The sequence below is a fragment of the Macaca nemestrina genome, chromosome 2 (assembly GCF_043159975.1).
Source record: "Macaca nemestrina isolate mMacNem1 chromosome 2, mMacNem.hap1, whole genome shotgun sequence".
Classification (NCBI taxonomy): Eukaryota; Metazoa; Chordata; class Mammalia; order Primates; family Cercopithecidae; genus Macaca; species Macaca nemestrina.
This window is the reverse complement of record NC_092126.1, coordinates 106,905,170-106,924,270: the sequence shown is the minus strand read 5'-3', so window position 1 is coordinate 106,924,270 and position 19,101 is coordinate 106,905,170. Positions and strand designations below refer to the sequence as shown.

Sequence of the window (19,101 nt, the reverse complement as noted above, 5' to 3'; positions counted from 1 at the left end):
CCTATAGGGGAAAAACAATTAGAATGACAGCCAATTTCTTATTGGAAACCATGGAGGCCAAAAGAAAGTGGCAAAATATTTTTCAGGTCCTTTAAGAGTTGTCAATATAGAATCCTGGCTGGGTGCGGTGGCTCACGCCTGTAATCCCAGCTCTTTGGGAGACTGAGGCAGGTGGATCACCTGAGGTCAGAAGTTTGAGACCAGCCTGACCAACATGGTGAAACCCCATCTCTACCAAAAATACAAAAATTAGCTGGCTGTGGTTGCAGGTGCCTGTAATCCCAGCTACTTGAGAGGCCGAGGCAGGAGAATTGCTTGAACCTGGAAGGCGGAAGTTGCAGTGAGCCGTAGGTTGCAGTGAGCTGGGATCACACCATTGCACTCCAGCCTGGATGACAAGAGCAAAACTCCATCTCAAAAAATAAAAAAAGTATGTGTGTTTTATATATATATATATATATATATATATATATATATATATATATATATATCTCCCCAGAGATAATATTTTTCAGAAATGAAGGAAGAAGCAAGACACTTTCAGATGAGAGCGAACTAAGAGAATTTGTTGCCAGTAGACCTAGCCTAAGAGAATAGCTATAGGAAGTTCTCTTAACTAAGGAATTATAAAGGAAGAAATCTGGGAACCTGAGGAAGAAAAAACATGGTAACCAAAAATATTAGTAAACAAAATAGACTTTTCTTCTCTTACTGAGTTTTCTATGTTATGTTTGATGGTTGAAGCAAAACTTATAATACTGTCCAATGATTCTAAATATATGTAGAAAAAAATGTTTTATTTATTTTTTGTAGACATGGGCTCCCACTGTATTGACCAGGTTGGTCTTAAACTTCTGGCCTCAAATGATCCTACCACCTTGGCCTTCCAAAGTGCTAGGATTACAGGCATGAGCCACTACACCCAGCCTATGTAGACAAGATACACTGTCTGATTCTTTCCCCTGTGTCAAGACAAGTATATTATAAATAAAGGATGGTAGAGGGAGGTAAGGTTTCTGTGCTTCACTGAAACTGATAAATGATGACACAAGTAGAATGTGGTAAGTTATGGATATGTAATACCTAGAGCAACCACTGAAAACATTACACAAGAGGTATACTGAGGAACATTATAGATAAACCAAAATGGAATTCTAAACAATGTTCAAGTAAACCACAGTAAGACAGGAAAAAGAAAGCAGAGAAATGAAAAACAGGGAACAAACAGAAAACAAGGAAATGACCAGCCGTACATCCTAACATATCAATAAATATGTTACTTGTAAATGGTCAGACAACAATTAAAGACAGAGATTGGGAGAGTGGATTAAAACACATGACTGAAGTATATGCTGTCTTTAAGAATCTCAAGTCAAATATTATTTAGGTGGGTTGAAAGTAAAAGAATAGAAAAAGATGTATATGGAAATATTAAAAGAAAGAAGGAATGACTATATTAGTGTCAGATAAAGTAGACATCTGAGCAAAAATTGCCAGAGAGGACCATTCTATGATAAAAGTGTCAAATTACCAGGAAGACATAGCAATCTTAAATGTGTATGTACCAAAGAACAGAGTTTCAAAATATGTGGGGGAAAAAAAACTTGAACTGAAAGGGGAAATATTAATAGATGACCAGGAGAAATAAATGGATATGTTCATACAAAGACTGCACAGGAATGTTCATAGCAACTTTATTCACAGTAACCCCAAACTGGAAACAACCCGACTTGCCACCAGTAGGCAAACGGATAACAAAAATTTTGACATATTTATAAAATGGAACCCTGCTCAATAAAAAAGAAATGAAATAGTGATACATAAAACATGGATCAATCACTGAATCATTATGCTGCTTGAAAGAAGCAGACACAAAAGAATGTATACTGTATGATTTTAGTTATATCTGATTTTTGGAATATGCAAACAAATCTATCTTGACAAAAAGCAGATCATATTTTGCTTGGACCCAGGTGTAAAGAGAGGGCTGAATTGCAAGGGTCATGAGGAATCTTTTGGGGGAAATGGAAATGTCCTGTGTCTTGTTTGTGGTGCTGGTGGTTTCACAGGTAAATACACCTATCAAAATGTGATGAAGTATATACTTTAAATGCATGCAGTTTATTGTATGTAAATTATAACTCAATATAGGTGATTTTTTAAAAACCTGAAAGTTTAGTTACAAACATACTGCAAGTTCAGGGAGCCAGGCACTGTCATATGCTGCTGGTGGAAGCATGAGCTGGTCAACCCATGCAGTGCAGCTTCGTATTATCTATCAAAATTACAAATGGATATCCCCTTTGACTCAGCCATTTCACTCTCCAGAATTTAGCCTCTTTCCACATTTGTTAAATGATGTTCTTATAAGATCACCAATTGTAGCATTGTTTGTAATAGCAACTAAATGCCCACCAGTAAGAAAATGGTTACATAAATTCTGATAACGTCCGTGTAATAAAATGCTGAAGCAGATGTGGCAAAGAATGAGGGAGCTCTTTTAGTATTGACACAGAAAGTCCCTCAAGACACTTTAAATGACCAAAGCAAGGGACCTGACAGGGAATAGGAAAGAGTGTATATGTTCAAGTTTGCTTGTTTTGCAGAAAAGTGTCTGGAAGAATACATAAGAAACTGCAAATAGTGGTTATCTTCTAGGGGGAATGGGAGCTGGGAAGTGGAAGAAAAGGGGAGAAGGGAACAAGACACTCTTCACTATGTACTTAGAATTTTTGATTTTTAAGCTATGTGAATATAATCAAAAGTAAGTAAATAGAAATTTTAAACTAAAGACAGTCTTAGATTTCTTATGAAGAAAACTGTGGAAAAATAATCAGACTACACAAAAGATTTCTAAATTGTAAGATGGCAGAAGTTCTTCATGGGACGAGATGTATTCATATTAAGTTTGGATTCAGTCATCTTTTGTTTTGCTTCTTTTAAAATTAATGTTTCTAATAGTACGTGTGTTTCTTGGAATTAGTGGGTAAATTATTAAGTAGTGATCACCATATGCTTTATATTAAAGAAAAAAAGAGCAATGGTCACAACATTTCTCCATCCATCCTTTGCAGTATGCACCAAAGTCTCCTTCAGGGGATGCTGGACCAGTTTGTCTAGTATGTCTTAGTGGGGCCTAGCATCTATATTTTTCTAAAGTTCTACATTTGATTTGCTAAATGATGCTAGGAAAGGATCACCATTTATCACTGGTGCCTTGATTGTAAAGCTGGTTATAGCTGAGTCAGATGTGGTGTGTGATGTCAAAGTAAAAGGATGGTTTCACAACATAAGTTCTGTTTGAAATGTTACCTGTTTTTTAATGTGAAACATTTTTCCCTGGCAGCCCTACTTTAGATTCCCCTTAGATGTGAGTAGAGTAACTTTAACAGTATTCCCAATTCAGGTCCAGGGCTGCCTCCAATTAGGAAGATAGAACATACTGCTTTGGGATATTCATGCCAAAAGTGTCTAAAATACTGCCTAACAGTATGGCTTTTTTCAGCTAAAAAAAATCATACCATGACAGAGAAAAAAGTTTAAAATGTACTTGGAATGTTTAGAACTAGGGTAAGACATTTTCCTTGATTTTTAGATAATATGAAAAAGGATGAGGAAATATGGAAGCAGTCATTGCAATTTTTAATTTCCGTTCTTTTTTCTTTTAGTTGGCTTTTGAAACGATGAGTGTTATATCTGTGGTCACTAACTGTGCTCTGATTGGAATGTCACCACAAGTGAATGCAATCTTTCCAGAGTCAAAAGCAGACCTCATTTTGATTGTAGTGGCAGTGGAGGTAAGTAAAGATTTAAACTTCTTTTAAGCAGCATCCATATCACGTTTCTCTATTCCAATGCAGTGCTGTCTTGGGCTGTCCATGGCTGACAATTGAGCAATATGGATTTACTGGTAAGAAAGCAAAAACGGTTCAAGTAATAGAAGAATCAGGCTTTGTATTTATGGTTATTGCCCAAGTATGAAAAACTGTCACCCTAATGCAAACAGGAAGTGACATTTCCACTATTATGCTGGTCTGCCCAGTGCTAAGTAGGTAAATCCTATTTGAGGGTCAGGCACCATGGCTCATGTTTGTAATCCCAGCATCCAGGCCAAGACAGAATGACATGAGGCCAGGAGTTCAAGACCTGGGCAACATCATAAGACCCTGTCTTCACAAAAAATTTAAAAATTACCTGATGTAATTTGGTACCTGATGTGTTGGTTCATTCTTGTAGTCCTAGCTATTTGGGAGGCTGAGGCAGGAGGATTGATTGAGCCCTAGAGTTCACAGTTATAGTGAGCTTTGATGGCACCACTGCACTCCAGCCTGGTCAACAGAGCGAGACACTGTCGCTTAAAAAAAAAATCCTATTCAAAATCAAATTCTATACATTTAATATGTATTTTTAGTCTATTTTAGAGAAAAGACAGTTCTACTTTCTTAAGCAAATAAATCCTAAGAAATGCTTTTTGATAATGACTTAAGTCTCATTTGCTACAGGTGTGAAATTCATTGTGAAACACTCTCAAACTTCAAAATGTAATTGGTAGGACGATACATAATTTCACATGCAAAGCACAAGTAGGCTGTCTGTGCTCTTTTTAGGTTTTTCTTTTATCATGTTTCAGAATATGGATCACTGTAACATCTTGGAAATTAAGCACTAACCAAATGTAAATGGAATAATTTGTAGGAATTTTTTTTGTTGCTTGTAATTATAGTTGTCAAGAATATTGTGACCACCTTTCATTTTTAGATATTTTAAAAACAGAACAGTTATGGAACTCTATAAAAGCAGAACTTAGGAGGATTCTGAATGGTGTTTCATATACTTAAGGCCTTAGGACTCAGGGCTGACCAGAGGAAAGGAAATCATGAACTTGCACATTTCCAGTGTTGGCTAAAGAAATATATTCTGCTTTGCTCTTTTTTGCTCTTATTGTATTTGGTAGGAATCTGTGTTCATGATAGATGCTATATGTGGAATATGCATTTTGGAGAATGATTTTAGACAGCAGTGAGTGGGAGGGAAAAGAGAATGGCCCTGACAGATACAAGTAGGTCTATTTTGAATTTTGTAAGTTGAATAGAATTTTGGAGAGCTATTTGCAAGGCTGATTTATGACCTGTGGAAGTGAGAAAACAAGACAGAGTTACCTTTGACAGGGAGAGACCAGTTGGCTGGGCTTGTAGTGCGCCTTCCTGATTTAGAATATGGCACTTAACTTCACAGATCTAAAAATTTGTCTTTGCCAGTACACTCAGAGTTAATTAAAGGCTTTTGGGACTGACTGAGACTTAAAACTCATGAAACTTACAAGGGATTGACCAGAAATCCAGGTGGTTAATTTACAATAAAAAGATACTTTACCAATACCATAACAGTGGATGTTCCAGTGAAGGTGGCTTGGTTATTAGAAGATTTCTTGGTAAATTTAGAACAAGAGCAGGAGTAGTGTAATATCTTAAAAGATGTAGAAAACCTGAAAACCATCCCTGCTTCCACACAGAGCAGAGCTCTCTCATGAAGCAGCTCTTGGTGTCCATCGCTAGCTTCTGAGCAATGCTGGATGAGCTCATTATAGTCCACTTCTTGATTTTTGCCCTCACTTTCTCTAGATTCCTGGCTGACTCTGTATATTACCATTGATTAGCCTACTGTTTTCTTTTGTATTTAGAGATACCTTAATCACATATTGAGGGCCTGGTTCTTCTTACTTAATTCGGGAGACTTACTGGCCTATAATACTGTTCTGCAGGTGGCTAGTCTCACGTGTTACAGGATGGTTTTGCTAGTATAATCCTCATGGATTCACTTAATCTGCACATTCTAGGGATACTTGGCTGTTACCCTCTAGGTTCTAACCATTATGCCTCCTCTTATTTATTTATTTATTGTCTCTTCACATTGTGTAAAAACAGCTGTTTTTTTTTTTTTTTTTACCTTTTTTTTAATTATTTTTTTTTTGAATTTTTAAAAAATTATTATTATTATACTTTGAGTTCCAGGGTACATGTGCATAACGTGCAGGTTTGTTACATATGTATACTTGTGCCATGTTGGTGTGCTGCAACCATCAACTCGTCAGCACCCATCAACTCGTCATTTACATCAGGTATAACTCCCAATGCAATTCCTCCCCCCTCCCCCCCTCCCCATGATAGGCCCCGGTGTGTGATGTTCCCCTTCCCGATTGTCATTGTCTAAACTGGCAAAGTAAGAAGCATCAAGGAAGGCTCAGAAGAAGCCAGGAAGCATCAAGGAAGGCTCCCTCCAGGTTTTAGGGGGATCCTATTCCTGCCAACATCTTGATTTTGGACTTCTAGCCTCCAGACTGTGAGACAATACAGTCCTGCTGTTTTAAGCCATCTATAATAGTTTGTGATAATTTTGTTCTTTGTTTCTCTTCTGTTCTAATAACTTTTGTTAGCCGATTTTTAAAGGGTCAGTCTGCTAGCAACAAATTCTCTTTAATTTTTTTCTTCATCTGAAAACTTTTTTTCTCTTTCATTCTTAAGTATAGTTTTGCTGGACATAGAATTCATGGATGATGATCTTTTTCTTTCAGCACATGAAAAACATTTTGGTACTTCCTTCTAGTCTCCATGGTTTCGGATGAGAAATATATCATTCTAATTGGTGTTTGCCTGTAGTTAATGGGTCCTTTTTTCTCTGGCTGCTTTCAAGATTTTTTTCCCTGTATCTTTAATTTTTGAAAGTTTAATCATAATGGGTCTTAGTGTAGCTTCTTGGGGGTTTATTCCGTTTGGGGCATGCTCAGCTTCTTAGATCTGTGAGTTTTTGTCTTTAACCAAATTAAGGAACTTTATAGCCATTATTTCTTCAAGTACTCTTTCAGCCCCACTCTCTCCCTTCTCCTAGGATTTTGATATGAATCTTGGGTCTTTTGTATTTTCCCACAGGTCCCTAAGGCTCTGTTCAATTTTTGTCAGTCTGTTTTCTGTTATTCACATTAGGTGAATTCTGTTGATGTATTTTCAAGTTCACTGTTTCAACATCTTCTGTATGTCCACACTACTATTGAGCCCGTATACTGAGGTGTTTTTTAAAAAAAATTTCTACCACTGCATTTTTCAGCTCTATAATTTTCATTTGGTTGTTTTTGTAAGTTGTATTTCTTTTGCATGTGGATGTCGTTTTCCCAGTACTATTTGTTGAAAAGGTCGTCTTTTCCCTAATGAGTGGTCTTGGCACCCTTGTTGAAAATCATTTGACTGTGTATGGAAAGTTTGCAAAATCATTTGACTGTATATGCGGAGTTTATTTCTGGGCTCTTGATTCCATTGGTCAGTGTTTCTGTTTTTATGCCAGTGCCATACTCTTGATTTCCGTAGCTTTATAGTATGTTTTGAAGTCAGGCGGTGTGAGACTACTAACTTTGTTTTTCTTTTTCAAGATTGTTTTGGCTGTTTCAGTGTGTATTTGTGTCAATGTGCTTGCAGTAAGCTATGGCTATTTATTTTATGATATTTTAAAATGTTAACTATTGATCAGAAGTTGGATTATATTGGCACAGATGGGTCCTCTCTTTCTGCCACAGTGTGTATTTGAAGATTTGTTTTGTTTATACCTTATTGACTTTCATACGTTTGAGAGGGCCCTAGCTTTGGTTTCTCAATAGAAAATTTTGTGTGTCAGGACAAAACAAAGCTCAAGCTGTTTGAAATAGCCAAAAAATTAGAAATTTACCAATTTTATTCTAATGTTGCTGAGACCTCAGCTGAATGCCATCTGGTCTTGTAATGAATCCAAAAAGTGTAACATTTGCAAATAGAATAGAAAATACAAATTTTTGGTTTGCTACCATTAAGTTTGTAAAATCGTGTTGAAATTCTAATTCTGAATTTTACAAGGTAACTGTGAGGTGATAGATAGGATAATTAGATTAATTTTGCTAATCATTTCACAGGATATACATATTTCAAAATATGTTGTGTAACTTAAATATATTCAATTTTTATTTGTCAGTTATACCTCTGTAAAGCTGGAAAAAAAGAATGTTACAGAATGTTCATCAAAACTATCAGTGGGGCCGGATGTGGTGGCTCATGCCTGTAATCTCAGCACTTTGGGAGGCTGAGGTGGGCAGATCACCTGAGGTCAGAAGTTCGAGGCCAGCCTGGTCAATATGGTGAAACACCATCTCTACTAAAAATACAAAAATTAGCTGGGTGTGATGGTGCGTGCCTGTAATCCCAGCTACTTGGGAGGCTGAGGCAGGGGAATCACTTGAACCCAGGAGGCAGAGGTTGTGGTAAGGTGAGACTGTGCCACTGCGCTCCAGCCTGGGTGACAGAGTGAGACTCTGTCTAAAAAAAAAAAAAAATAGAATTTTTTACTGGAGTCTACATAATGTTCTTATTGATTTAAAAAAGTTTTGCTAGTAGCATATTAAATTAGCAGCATACTATACTTTCATATGTTTATTCATGGTCCCTATAAGAGCAGAAATTTTACTAACTCAAAAAATGCCATAATCTATAAATACATAAAAATCCTCATAAATTTTTAACGTCTTGATGGAAAAAGCAATTTAAGATGCTTTTTTTTTCCAAATTAATTAACCAAATAAATATCCAGATACACTTACATGATTAGAATTTGTTAACAGAACAAACACGACTTAGAAAATGTAACAGTTTTATAAAGTTGATGTTGAGTGTTAATGTTCTCAGAATTTAAAATTGGATGAATTGATAGTTTCTATTGCTTTCTGGATCATATTTCCAAAGCCAGTTCACTTTATTTTTTATGTAGGTTTCCGATTCTTCTTCTGTTTTTTTTTTTGTTTTTTTTTTTTTCTGACAGAGTCTTGCTCTGTCACCCAGGCTGGAGTGCAGTGGCACGATCTTGGCTCACTGCATCCTCTGCCTCCTGGGTTCAAGCAATTCTCGTGGCTCAGCCTTCCAAGTAGCTGGGATTACAGGTGCACACCACCATGCTTGGCTAATATTTGTATTTTTAGTAGAGACAGGGTTTCACCATTTTGGCCAGGCTGATCTCAAACTCCTGACCTCAAGTGATCTGCCTGCTTCAGCCTCCCAAAGTGCTGGGATTACAGGTGTGAACCACCACACCTAGCCCTGATTCTTCATTTTTTTTAAAGCTTGATTTAGTACTGATGAAATTGAGTAAAGGCAAAAATGATCACTACTGTATTCTGAGAACTGTCATGTCTGTCACAACTTTTGTGTATTTACTGCCATCTAGTGTTGCCTTTAAAAATTAATGACACTTGAATACTACTTTTATTTGCAGAATAGTTAAAGAAATTTTTATGGACTGAACCAGAGAATAACCTACCAATGTAATAGATGAAAACATATGAAAATGCCATTTTTTGTTTGTTAAAAATAAATATTGGCGGTGTCATAAAGTTCAGCCCTCAAGATTAAATCAATATTCAAATAGTTTCCCTTAAGTAATTATCATCCTTTCTTTTGAGGCAAACTTAGTTTACTTTTTTGATGTAATTTTTAGCAAAAAATTACTACTTTACTTGCAGAATTACATATGTCTCCAATTTCTAAAAAATGGAAATGGCCTGATATCCTCCAAATATCAAATCTTAGCTAATACTTCATTTTAGTAATAAATGAATTGACAATTTTCTTTTAATTCTAAAATTGGCAAGATGTAGTTATCAGATATGTTGAACACTTAACAATTTACCTACTAAAATCTGTTCTTTTTCTAAGCTGAAAATGAGTTAACTACTCACTCCAGAAGTTATACTGCATTTCTGATGTTTAGGGCCTGGTGACCACCAAGCTTGCTAGTACCATGCATGTTTAATTGGTGGTTTAAAAAATGTCATTTAATTGCAGTTTCCTTTTAAAAATAAGTTTTCATGTGGCACCCCCTCTCCCTCTACCAGCAGCTGCTTAGAAGCAGAATTAAGGCCGGGCATGGTGGCTCACGCCTGTAATCCCAGCACTCTGGGAGGCCAAAGCGGGCAGATCACGAAGTCAGGAGATCGAAACCATTCTGGCTAACACGGGGAAACCCCGTCTCTACTGAAAAGACAAAAAATTAGTGGGCACTGTGGCAGACTCCTGTAGTCCCAGCTACTCAGGAGGCTGAGGCAGAAGAATGTCGTGAACCTGGGAGGCGGAGCTGGCAGTAAGCCGAGATCACGCCACGACACTCCAGCCTGGGCGACAGAGCAAGACTCCATCTCAAAAAAAAAAAAAAAAAAAAAAAAAAGAAAAAAGGAAAAGGAAAGAAGCAGAATTGAGTCTAATCTGTAATACCAGAGGTATCCTCTGAGAATGAACTGAGCCTTTCCAGATTCTTTTGTGCCCTGACTCACAGGCTTATTTTCCTAGTTTCAGATTTGAAAGTTGCAAGCATTATACAGATAATTCCTATATATTCTTTATCAGGATTCACTAATTTTGAACATTTTGTCACACATGTGTTCTTCCTCTCTCTCAACTAAGAGAGAGGGAGGGAGGGAGGGAGAGAGAGAGAGAGAGGGAGAAACAGAGGGAGAGGAGAGAGATTTGTAGATATTTGAAACTATACAAATGTAGTTTCTATCCCTATACTGCCTATTAGTGTATCACCTTGTCTTGTGAGCCCATTTCCTTGACTGCAGAGTGAGGCCAGTGCAGCCTCCCTTGCATGAGTGCTCTAAAGAGTAGAAACGACACATGTGTAACTCTGATTATGTGTCTGGTATTGAGGAGGTGCTTACTAATTTGCAGGTCTTGTTACCACTCTCACAAGGTGAGGCATAGATGAGGTTGTATATGTAAATGCCAAACACAGAGCTGAGTACTTGGTCAAGGCACAGGGGATGTGAGCTGCAGTTCTAACCACTTCAGTATCAGAATGAAACTTTTGTTATCTTTATTATCATTTTCATCATTATTTGTTTAAGCAGGCACTGTCACAGCATAGAGGTAGCTTGGGGTGTCAAAGTCTGGTGGTAGCTGAATTAGAATCCCAGCATTTCCTTTTAATCTTTGAGTCTCAGTTTCCTTGGATATAAAATGGAGACATTGGTAGTGTACACTAGAAGTGTCAGGCACCAGGTTCGATGCAGAGGAGGAAGTGGAAAGTTGATAACAGTTTATAGCACCACCGTTGTTAATGAGTTTCTCTTTCAGCAATTAGTTCGTGTGTCTCTGTTGGCTCTAGATTTGTTGTCATGGGCCAGGCTGTCCATCGTAACATTGCATTGGTTCCGTCTGTGTTACAGTTTGCTGCTTACATGTTTATCTCCCTCTCTTATGTACCTTCTATCTGTGGCGTGGCTGTTTTCTTCTCTCTGCTGATCTTTCTTCCACGCCTCAGCCTAGCCCTCCCTCCCTCTCATTCATCCCTCATCAAGACCTGCTGATTCTGACTTCTGAGTATTTGTTTCAGTTCTCTCCCGTGTCACTCAGTAGAGTTACTTTAACTCTTTGTTTTCAAGTGATTAAGTAACTGCTTGTTAAATGTTTATTAATGAATGAATGAGTCATATATAGTTTTTTTTATTCAGTGAACATATAGTTAGTGCCAATTACTTAAAAATTAATTTATAATTATAAGGACTTTGATAATGTACCTTTGAGAAGTATACTAAGAAAACCCTTAGGTAAAATATTAAAATTATTTATAAGAAAAGGCAAACTATATTGGGCAGTATGGTACAGTGGTTGAGAACATGGGTTCTGGGTTCAAATCCTGGCTATACCACTGACTAGCTCTGTGTCTTTGAATGAGTACCTGCTTCTACAAACTTAGGATTAAATGAATAAATGCATGCAGTGTATTTAGTACAGTGCCTGGCAAGATTAAGTGTTTAGTTTTGTTAGCTATTATTGTCATTGTTTCTGAAAAACAATCTGTTCTCATAGAAGTTGCTTCACCTAATTGAAAGGTTTGATTAAGTTCTGAGAATTCAGTTTAAAAACTTAGCCGAGGAAGGAGCCCACAACCAACTAAGTTATTAATCTGGTCACCATTTCCCATTGTTGAGCATGAGTTGGGTTGTTTTTTTATTTTTGGATTAGGATACTTTTGAATAGAATTGTGGAACTGGGTTTTTTCTTCCTCCTCTTGCTTCCTTTATTCCTGTGATAATCTTGGAATTTACTAGTCTTTCCATGGGCTCTTTAGCTTTTATCTAGATGAAACATTGCTCTGTGTTGTCCTAATGTTGTGGGAATAATTAGAGAGTGAAATCAAATGCTTACATGGAATACATATTTATTATGTGCTTAAAATATGCTAGGCATTACTAAGATACATCCCTGGCTTTAGGAATGCTCACAGACAGAACTATCCAAGAGATACATTTCAGTACAATAGGAGGCCTCTTTCTTCACCTCCTTCCCCTTTTGACGCAGCTCTCTCCTTTCCCTCCTAACAGTGCCCTGACTAGTGCAGGCTCTGTCGGCCTGCTGAGCAGGCATTGGTGTGAGGATGATGGGGAAGATGTCCAGTTACTGAGTTTATGGCTCACCGAGAGGTATTTTGTTCCCAAATCTGTTTATGTGTGGTATTCTAGTTACTGTAATTGGCATAATTTAATGAAATGGAATGGAGAATGATGAAAAGTGTGTGCTAAAATAGAGCCATCATTTCTATGAAAACCTTTGGAAAGACTTCATGAAGACAAATTGCTATCAGATTGAATAAAGATGAGACAATTATAAAAGATTGGGGAAAAAATCATCAGAATATGGGCAGCTTCCAGATTCTGTTTTTACATTGCTTCACAAGTGTCTTTAAGTTTTCACTCTCCTTTAAAGAAAACAAACCTGGGCATCTTAGACATTGTCTTATAGGTGTTATTTAGGCATGTCAGACAGTGAGACAGTCCATCACTGGATTCTACTCAGAGGAAGGGCCCTAGCTCTAAAGCAAAAGATTTGCAAATTAGTGTACATTTAATGTTTGCTAAAACGAAATGAATATATGCATTTTGTGTGATTCTTCATTTTAGCTGTTTTGATTAACAAAGGAATTATTGGCCCCAATTGTGTCATCTAAATGGGCTTCTTCTGTTCCTTGGGAGTGCTAAATTAGGATTTTAAGTTTGTCAATTAATGGGAAATACTTGTTTTGTTGAAAAACCCAATGCCCTTGGAATTGATGGTTAATGCATAATCTGTTTAAATATGACTTAGATAATATCCAGTTTTTGCAGATTACATTGCAATTTTTTAAGGTCTTACAGTGGTTAACCTAACCTGTTTCTTGCCTAAGAAAAGTTTAGGAAAAGGCAAGTCTCACACCTCTGCAAGAGATCGTTTTACATTCAGAATAGAGTTGTTTTCAGAAAAGAGTTGTCTGAAAGGAGATAAGAATTAGAAAATTCAACAGCTTCTCTGTACTCTTAAGCCATAATTTCAAAGTCTGGCATCATTATTTTCTTTAAAGTGAAATCACAGAACATCATATGTATCCATATTCAAATGTAAATACTTCAGATATCCACAAACAAAAAACTGATTTGGGTTATTCATCTTCGAGGACTGTTCCTCTTGCCTCCTCTCATTTCGTGCTTTCAAGACTTCTGTCAATTACCTGCTCCCTCTGCTATCTCCTACTGCACTCCAGCCTGTGCTTCCCACTTTTAACAACAGACCTGCTAGGTGCGTCACCCTCCTCTTGGACCTGACTGCTAACCTCATTCTTGCATGTCAGTTAACTTTCCTTTCAGGTGCCTGAACCAATCCAGAGTCAAACTGACCCTCTTTCTCTGACTTCCTATCCTTTTTAATGGGGAGGTAAAAAAGCATGTTTGGTTTCATTTTTTTTCTAGGGTAGAAAGCAAGTGTTGCTTTAGAAAGTTGAAAATAGACTTGCAGCACATAAGAAACCGCTGTTCTTTACAGTATTGAGTTGTGTGTTGAGCAGTCTCAAATCTAATGGAAATACATTTGAGGTGGCTCTGTGGCGGGGGACCCCTTGAAAAAGTGGAATGTGGGGGCAGCTCCAGTACCAGGAGGGAGCAGGGGGGTGAAATAAGAGACTGTAGGTTTTCTTAGGGAGAGCGGAGAGTATGAATGGGAGGATAAGAGGTAATGGATGGGGAAACTGAAGGAGGGCTCTAAGGTCATGATGAAAACTTTGTAGCCCATATACATTTTATTCCAAAATGATGGTTTTTTAAAAAACACTTTCAAAGTCATGACTGAAGTATTCATTTTCATTCACTTACATAAATTCTACTTGGCCATTCCAATGATCTCTAAAAATGAATACATTGCAGAATGAATTTACTGTATCTTCTTATTGTGAGATTGAACTTCCAATCCTCTCCTTACCAGGAGCAGCCTCTTCATTGGGTTGAGGAAGCTGAAACAGTTCTAGTCTATGAAGCGCCTGCCCCTGTGTGTGTAGACAGCAGGCCATGCTCCATCCTGCATCCCTCTCTGCATCTAGCCTCTCCTGTCTCTGGTCCAACCACCCTCAAGTCCAAAAGAGCAGCTGGAGTCTGCCTCAGCTTTTCCTCTTGATTGTTCTCAAATTCACCTCATTTTTTCCATTTCTTCAGTCCTGTTGGTTAGATCCTAGTTCTTTATGCCTGCCATCGTTAGTTTTTTTCTTCTGCCAGAATTACAAAGCTGCCACAGTAATTGTTGTTAACCTGTTCTTTAAGGTATCCTTCTGTATTTTCACATAACTTGTTTTATTTCAGTTTAAAAAATGGTTTCTGAATTTCTGGTCATTGCTGGAGATACAAAGAAGATAAATCACACATCTCTTGGAAGAGCTGGACTCACAAGCAGTATCATTTCAGTACCATTTTTGATACCTCTTTTCTTATTTTTTTCCCTCAGTTAAAACGCTGTCCTTAAATTCATATTTGTCAATGTGTAGACCCTGTTCAGTAACCCATTTTCTTTAGGAATGGTTTCCCACATTAACAATACCCCAAACTCAAAATGCTGTGTTAGTACCCTAGGTCAAATTTCACTTTTAGAAACACTTAGCTGTTTTTTAATACTGAAATTTTACATCAAAAATAGGGCCAGGCGTAACTCTCAGTTTTTAGTATCATAGACGTTTATGTATTTAGGGTTTGGTGAAAAGGTATAAATTTTGGCAGATCTTAATGTTTATAGTTATTTTGATATGTTGTAATTGTTCTTTTGTCTTGTTACTTCTGTCCCCCGACCCTTTTTAGTCTGTAGCTTAAAAGCTTCAGAGAGTCTTTAGTTTCTTTTGTAGTCCCCCGAGGTGCCATGTTGCTAAGACTGAATTAAATTAGAAACTATGTGAGGGTGCTTTGTGGACTCCAGGGTGCTTACAAATGTAAGATGTTAATATTACTACTATAATTTCCTCCTAATTAATAAAATGTGTTCCCAGTCTCATTATGTTATGTTATTGAAATGGACTATTTCTAAGGATGTTAAGAACAATGAATGGAAAGGAAAGGTTTTTGAATACTGGTTACTTTCTAAGAAAATTTCTTCCTATCTGACATATATTAGTTACGCGTGTGTGTGTGTGTGTTTTATAAAGTATGCCTGCTCCGAGATCATGGTTCTCCTCTGGTGGATGGAACAGGAGGTGGAAGGTGAGCTGCAGAATGTAAAGATATGGTTGACCCCAAGCTGTCAGTGGGCCCCAGCTGTGACCATTTTTAGGATGCATGTAATGCTTCTATTATCCTTTCCATTTCAGTACTTCACACAGAACTAATTGGCACCATCTGTGCTAATAATTAAGCCTGTGATGTGGTCATTGGTGCACAAGGAACTCAGGTTGAGGGAATATTTCACAGCAAAAAGGAGGTGGGATATGAGCAGAAAGAATACAGTTTGTTGATATTCTTTCATGCTGGTCAGTTGTAGAAAAGGAAACCCAAGGAAAGAGGAGCTCTCTGATAGATCAATGATATTCTTCCACAGCCTGTAAGCCTCTTCCCCACTGAGTGTGTAGGAAGGACATATGAGCAAGATGACAGGTAGAATTCTTGGCATTGTCTTCTCTTTGCTATTAAATTTGCCCTGGAGATTGCTGTAATATGCATCTAGTCTACATTTGGACATTAAAACTTAACTGAGGATGGTTGCCAAGAATTAAGAGTAAGGTGAGAGGTAAGGGCATTTTTTTTTTTTTTTTTTGAGTGATGAAATTGTTCTGTATCTTGATTATGGTGATGGTTTCGCAGCTGGGTGCATTTATTAAAACTGAAAGTGCTATACACCAAGATGAGTGATTTTCTAAGTTAAAAGGTAAATTTTAGAATGTATAAAAACTTACTGAAAAAATGCTTTAGAAAATCTTTTGTGGCTTAGGACATGTTTACAAGATGAAAAAAGTAGGCTTTTTTTCTTTTTCAAGATTAATTAAGAAAAAAACAACCTAAAACCAGCTAATCTAAAATTTGATTTTATATAGTAAATGGCTCCTTTCAAAATCCAAATAAGATTTTATAATTGAATGTTTAGGCACGTTGCTGAAAGGAACAAAAGAACAGGGCTTTTATGCTTTTCTTTCTTTGAGCCCCCAACTCCATTTTACAGTAAAAGGAGCTGCTCATCTTGAGTATTGTTTTGCTGATGAGAGGAAATTAATGAGGTGGGGCATCATTCTCATACATTTGAGAATTCACTGATCAAACTTAAGAACAAAAATTATCTATTGTTTTATGTTTTAACACTCTTTCAAAATGTAGGTCATGTCCGTAAATGCAAATGACTGTGTGAAAAGTAATATGCCACTGCTGCTAACCCTTTTGAGGGCGCAGGGTATTCATGTGCTTCTAGAATCAGCAGGATTTGCAGAAGGGCAATAGGAGGTGGCACACTGGGAGTGATTGAGAATTCTAGTGCTCTGATGAGTGAAGGATCAAGGTTGATATCAGTGGAGTCATTAATAAATATAAAGTTTGTATTTGGTACTTTTTAAAGAAATAATTTCAAATTAAAGGAAGCATTTTAAGCAACTTGGAATGTTAAATTTACTTTTGCGGTTTACTTTTATCAGGAATGTTTAAATAATCTACAAAGTACCCTAAGCCAAGAAACTTTTTAAGAGTTTAAGCGGAAGAAGCGTTTTTAAAATACAAAAGACTAGAAAGTATGTGATTATGGTCCAAGTGAAAGTTAATTTATCAGTTGGATAACAAACATTTGTCAGTACTTATCTTACGGTTTTTATGCTTTAAAATAAGGGACAACAGCCTTTCAAAACTAGAGTACCAAGTCCTGCTTACTCATTCCTCTTCAAGAGAAAGAGTTTTATAATCTTTAAAGTCTTTGGGAAGACTTAAAGAGACTTAATCTTTAAAGCCTTTATCAACTGATATCATAGTTACTCGTTTACACAGTAGCTGAGATTAATGGAATTTGGATTGTCAGGATTTTCCCCCTGTTCTCTTTGTCACTGTGTTACTAAAATTTACCATCATTTATATACTCACAGTGCTACTCTAACTGTGGCACACACTGTGCTGGTCTGAGAACTGTTAGTAGTTCACAGTAAGATAAGGAGCTTATGCTAAAATGTAAATCAACATACTGCTTCCTACCTTAAGAATGTCTAGGAGGCTGGGCGTGGTGGCTCATGCCTGTAATCCCAGAACTTTGGGAGGCTGAAGCAGGTGGATCACGAGGTCAAGAGATCAAGACCATCCTGGCTAACATGGTGAGATCCCGTCTCTACTAAAAATACAAAAATTAGCTGGATGTGGTGGCACGTGCCTGTAGTCCCAGCTACTCGGTAGGCTGAGGCAGGAGAATCGCTTGAACCCTGGAGGCAGAGGTTTCAGTGAGCCAAGATGGCACCATTGCACTCCAGCCTGGTGACAGAGCGAGACTCCGTCCCGAGAGAAAAAAAAAAGAATGTCTAGGTATGGTGGTTTACTCCTGTAATCTCAGCACTTTGGGAGGCCAAGGCAGGCGGATCACTTGAGGTCAGGAATTTGAGACCAGCCTGGCCAACATGGCAAAAACCTATCTCTACTAAAAATGCAAAAATTAGCGGGCTGTGGTGGTGCACGCCTGTAATGGTAGCTACTCTAGAGGCTGAGGCACGAGAATCACTTGAACCTGGGAGGCGAAAGTCATAGTGAGCTGAGATTGTGCCACTGCACTCCAGCCTGGGTGACAGAGTAAGACTCTGTCTCAAAAAAAAAAAAAAAAAGTCTACATATAGGAAAAAAAAAGTTAGCAGAGCCCTAAGTGTGCTCAGTGACACAGCTGATTTACATTCTGGTACAAGTCATCTCTCGTTGGTGGGCTGCTAACAAGTAGTGCTTTGACCTGTACTGGTTTACAGCACTGTAATTAAATACATGGTTCTCTCCTCTTTAAGACAGTTGTTGGGTTTAGATAACATTCATGCTATTGAGCAGGAGCAGTGCCTGCTGTGTTGCTCCCATCCTGACTCTCAAGCTGTCATGCTCCACTGCCTTACTCTGGCTATTTCCAGGTGGACACTGGGACAGTGGGTAAGGGTGCAGGACTTTTCTGCAGAGAGGTGGCTTTCACCATTTGGCTGTGTGTATTGGTGTTGTCAGGAGTGTTGTCTGAGTCAGGGGATTACACTCTACAGAGACATGGCTGCTCCTCCCTTCCTTCCCCCAACCCCCTCTTTCTCTCTGTCTCCCATTCTCTCTCGCGCATGTGCATTCACATGCACACACGTGTTCACATAGACGTGAACAGAGTTCTGAAAACAGAAGGCATTCAGATGGCCATTTCAACCACTGGGAGAAAGGACCATCCCCAAGCATTTCTATCTACTCAGCTCTTTTGTCTTCTAAAATGTAACGTTTAATCGAATTTTTAGAGAAATCATTCTTTCCCGTATATACCTCCCATGTGGACAGTGGTGGCCTGTCACATGTCTTTTGATAGTTTCATTTTTGTTATTAGCTGACAGCATGTGCAGGCTAGAAAGGTATTCTCTTACAGAAATAATTATCTTCTTTATTTACATTTTGTATATTTATTCTCTGGGTAGTAATGCATTTACGTGATTCAAAACTCAAAAGGCTCAAAAACACAGTGATAAGAACTCTCTACTGCTGTCTCCCAGTCAACAAATTCCCTTCTGTGGAGGCAGCCAGTGTGATTGGTTTCTTATGTTTTGCTTCCAGGCATATTTAATGTGCAGATA

General features: G+C 37.7%; 1 protein-coding gene across 3 annotated transcripts in view; it reads left to right on the top strand.

The window, feature by feature from the left end:
- LOC105480296 (anoctamin 10) overlaps positions 1–19,101 on the top strand; it is a 257,728-nt gene that overhangs the window by 52,032 nt on the left and 186,595 nt on the right. For all 3 annotated transcript variants that reach the window (XM_011738921.3, XM_011738922.3, XM_071091522.1), the window contains exon 11: positions 3,669–3,797. In XM_011738921.3, coding sequence (XP_011737223.2) covers positions 3,669–3,797 — 129 coding nt within the window. The remainder of the gene's footprint in view (positions 1–3,668; positions 3,798–19,101) is intronic.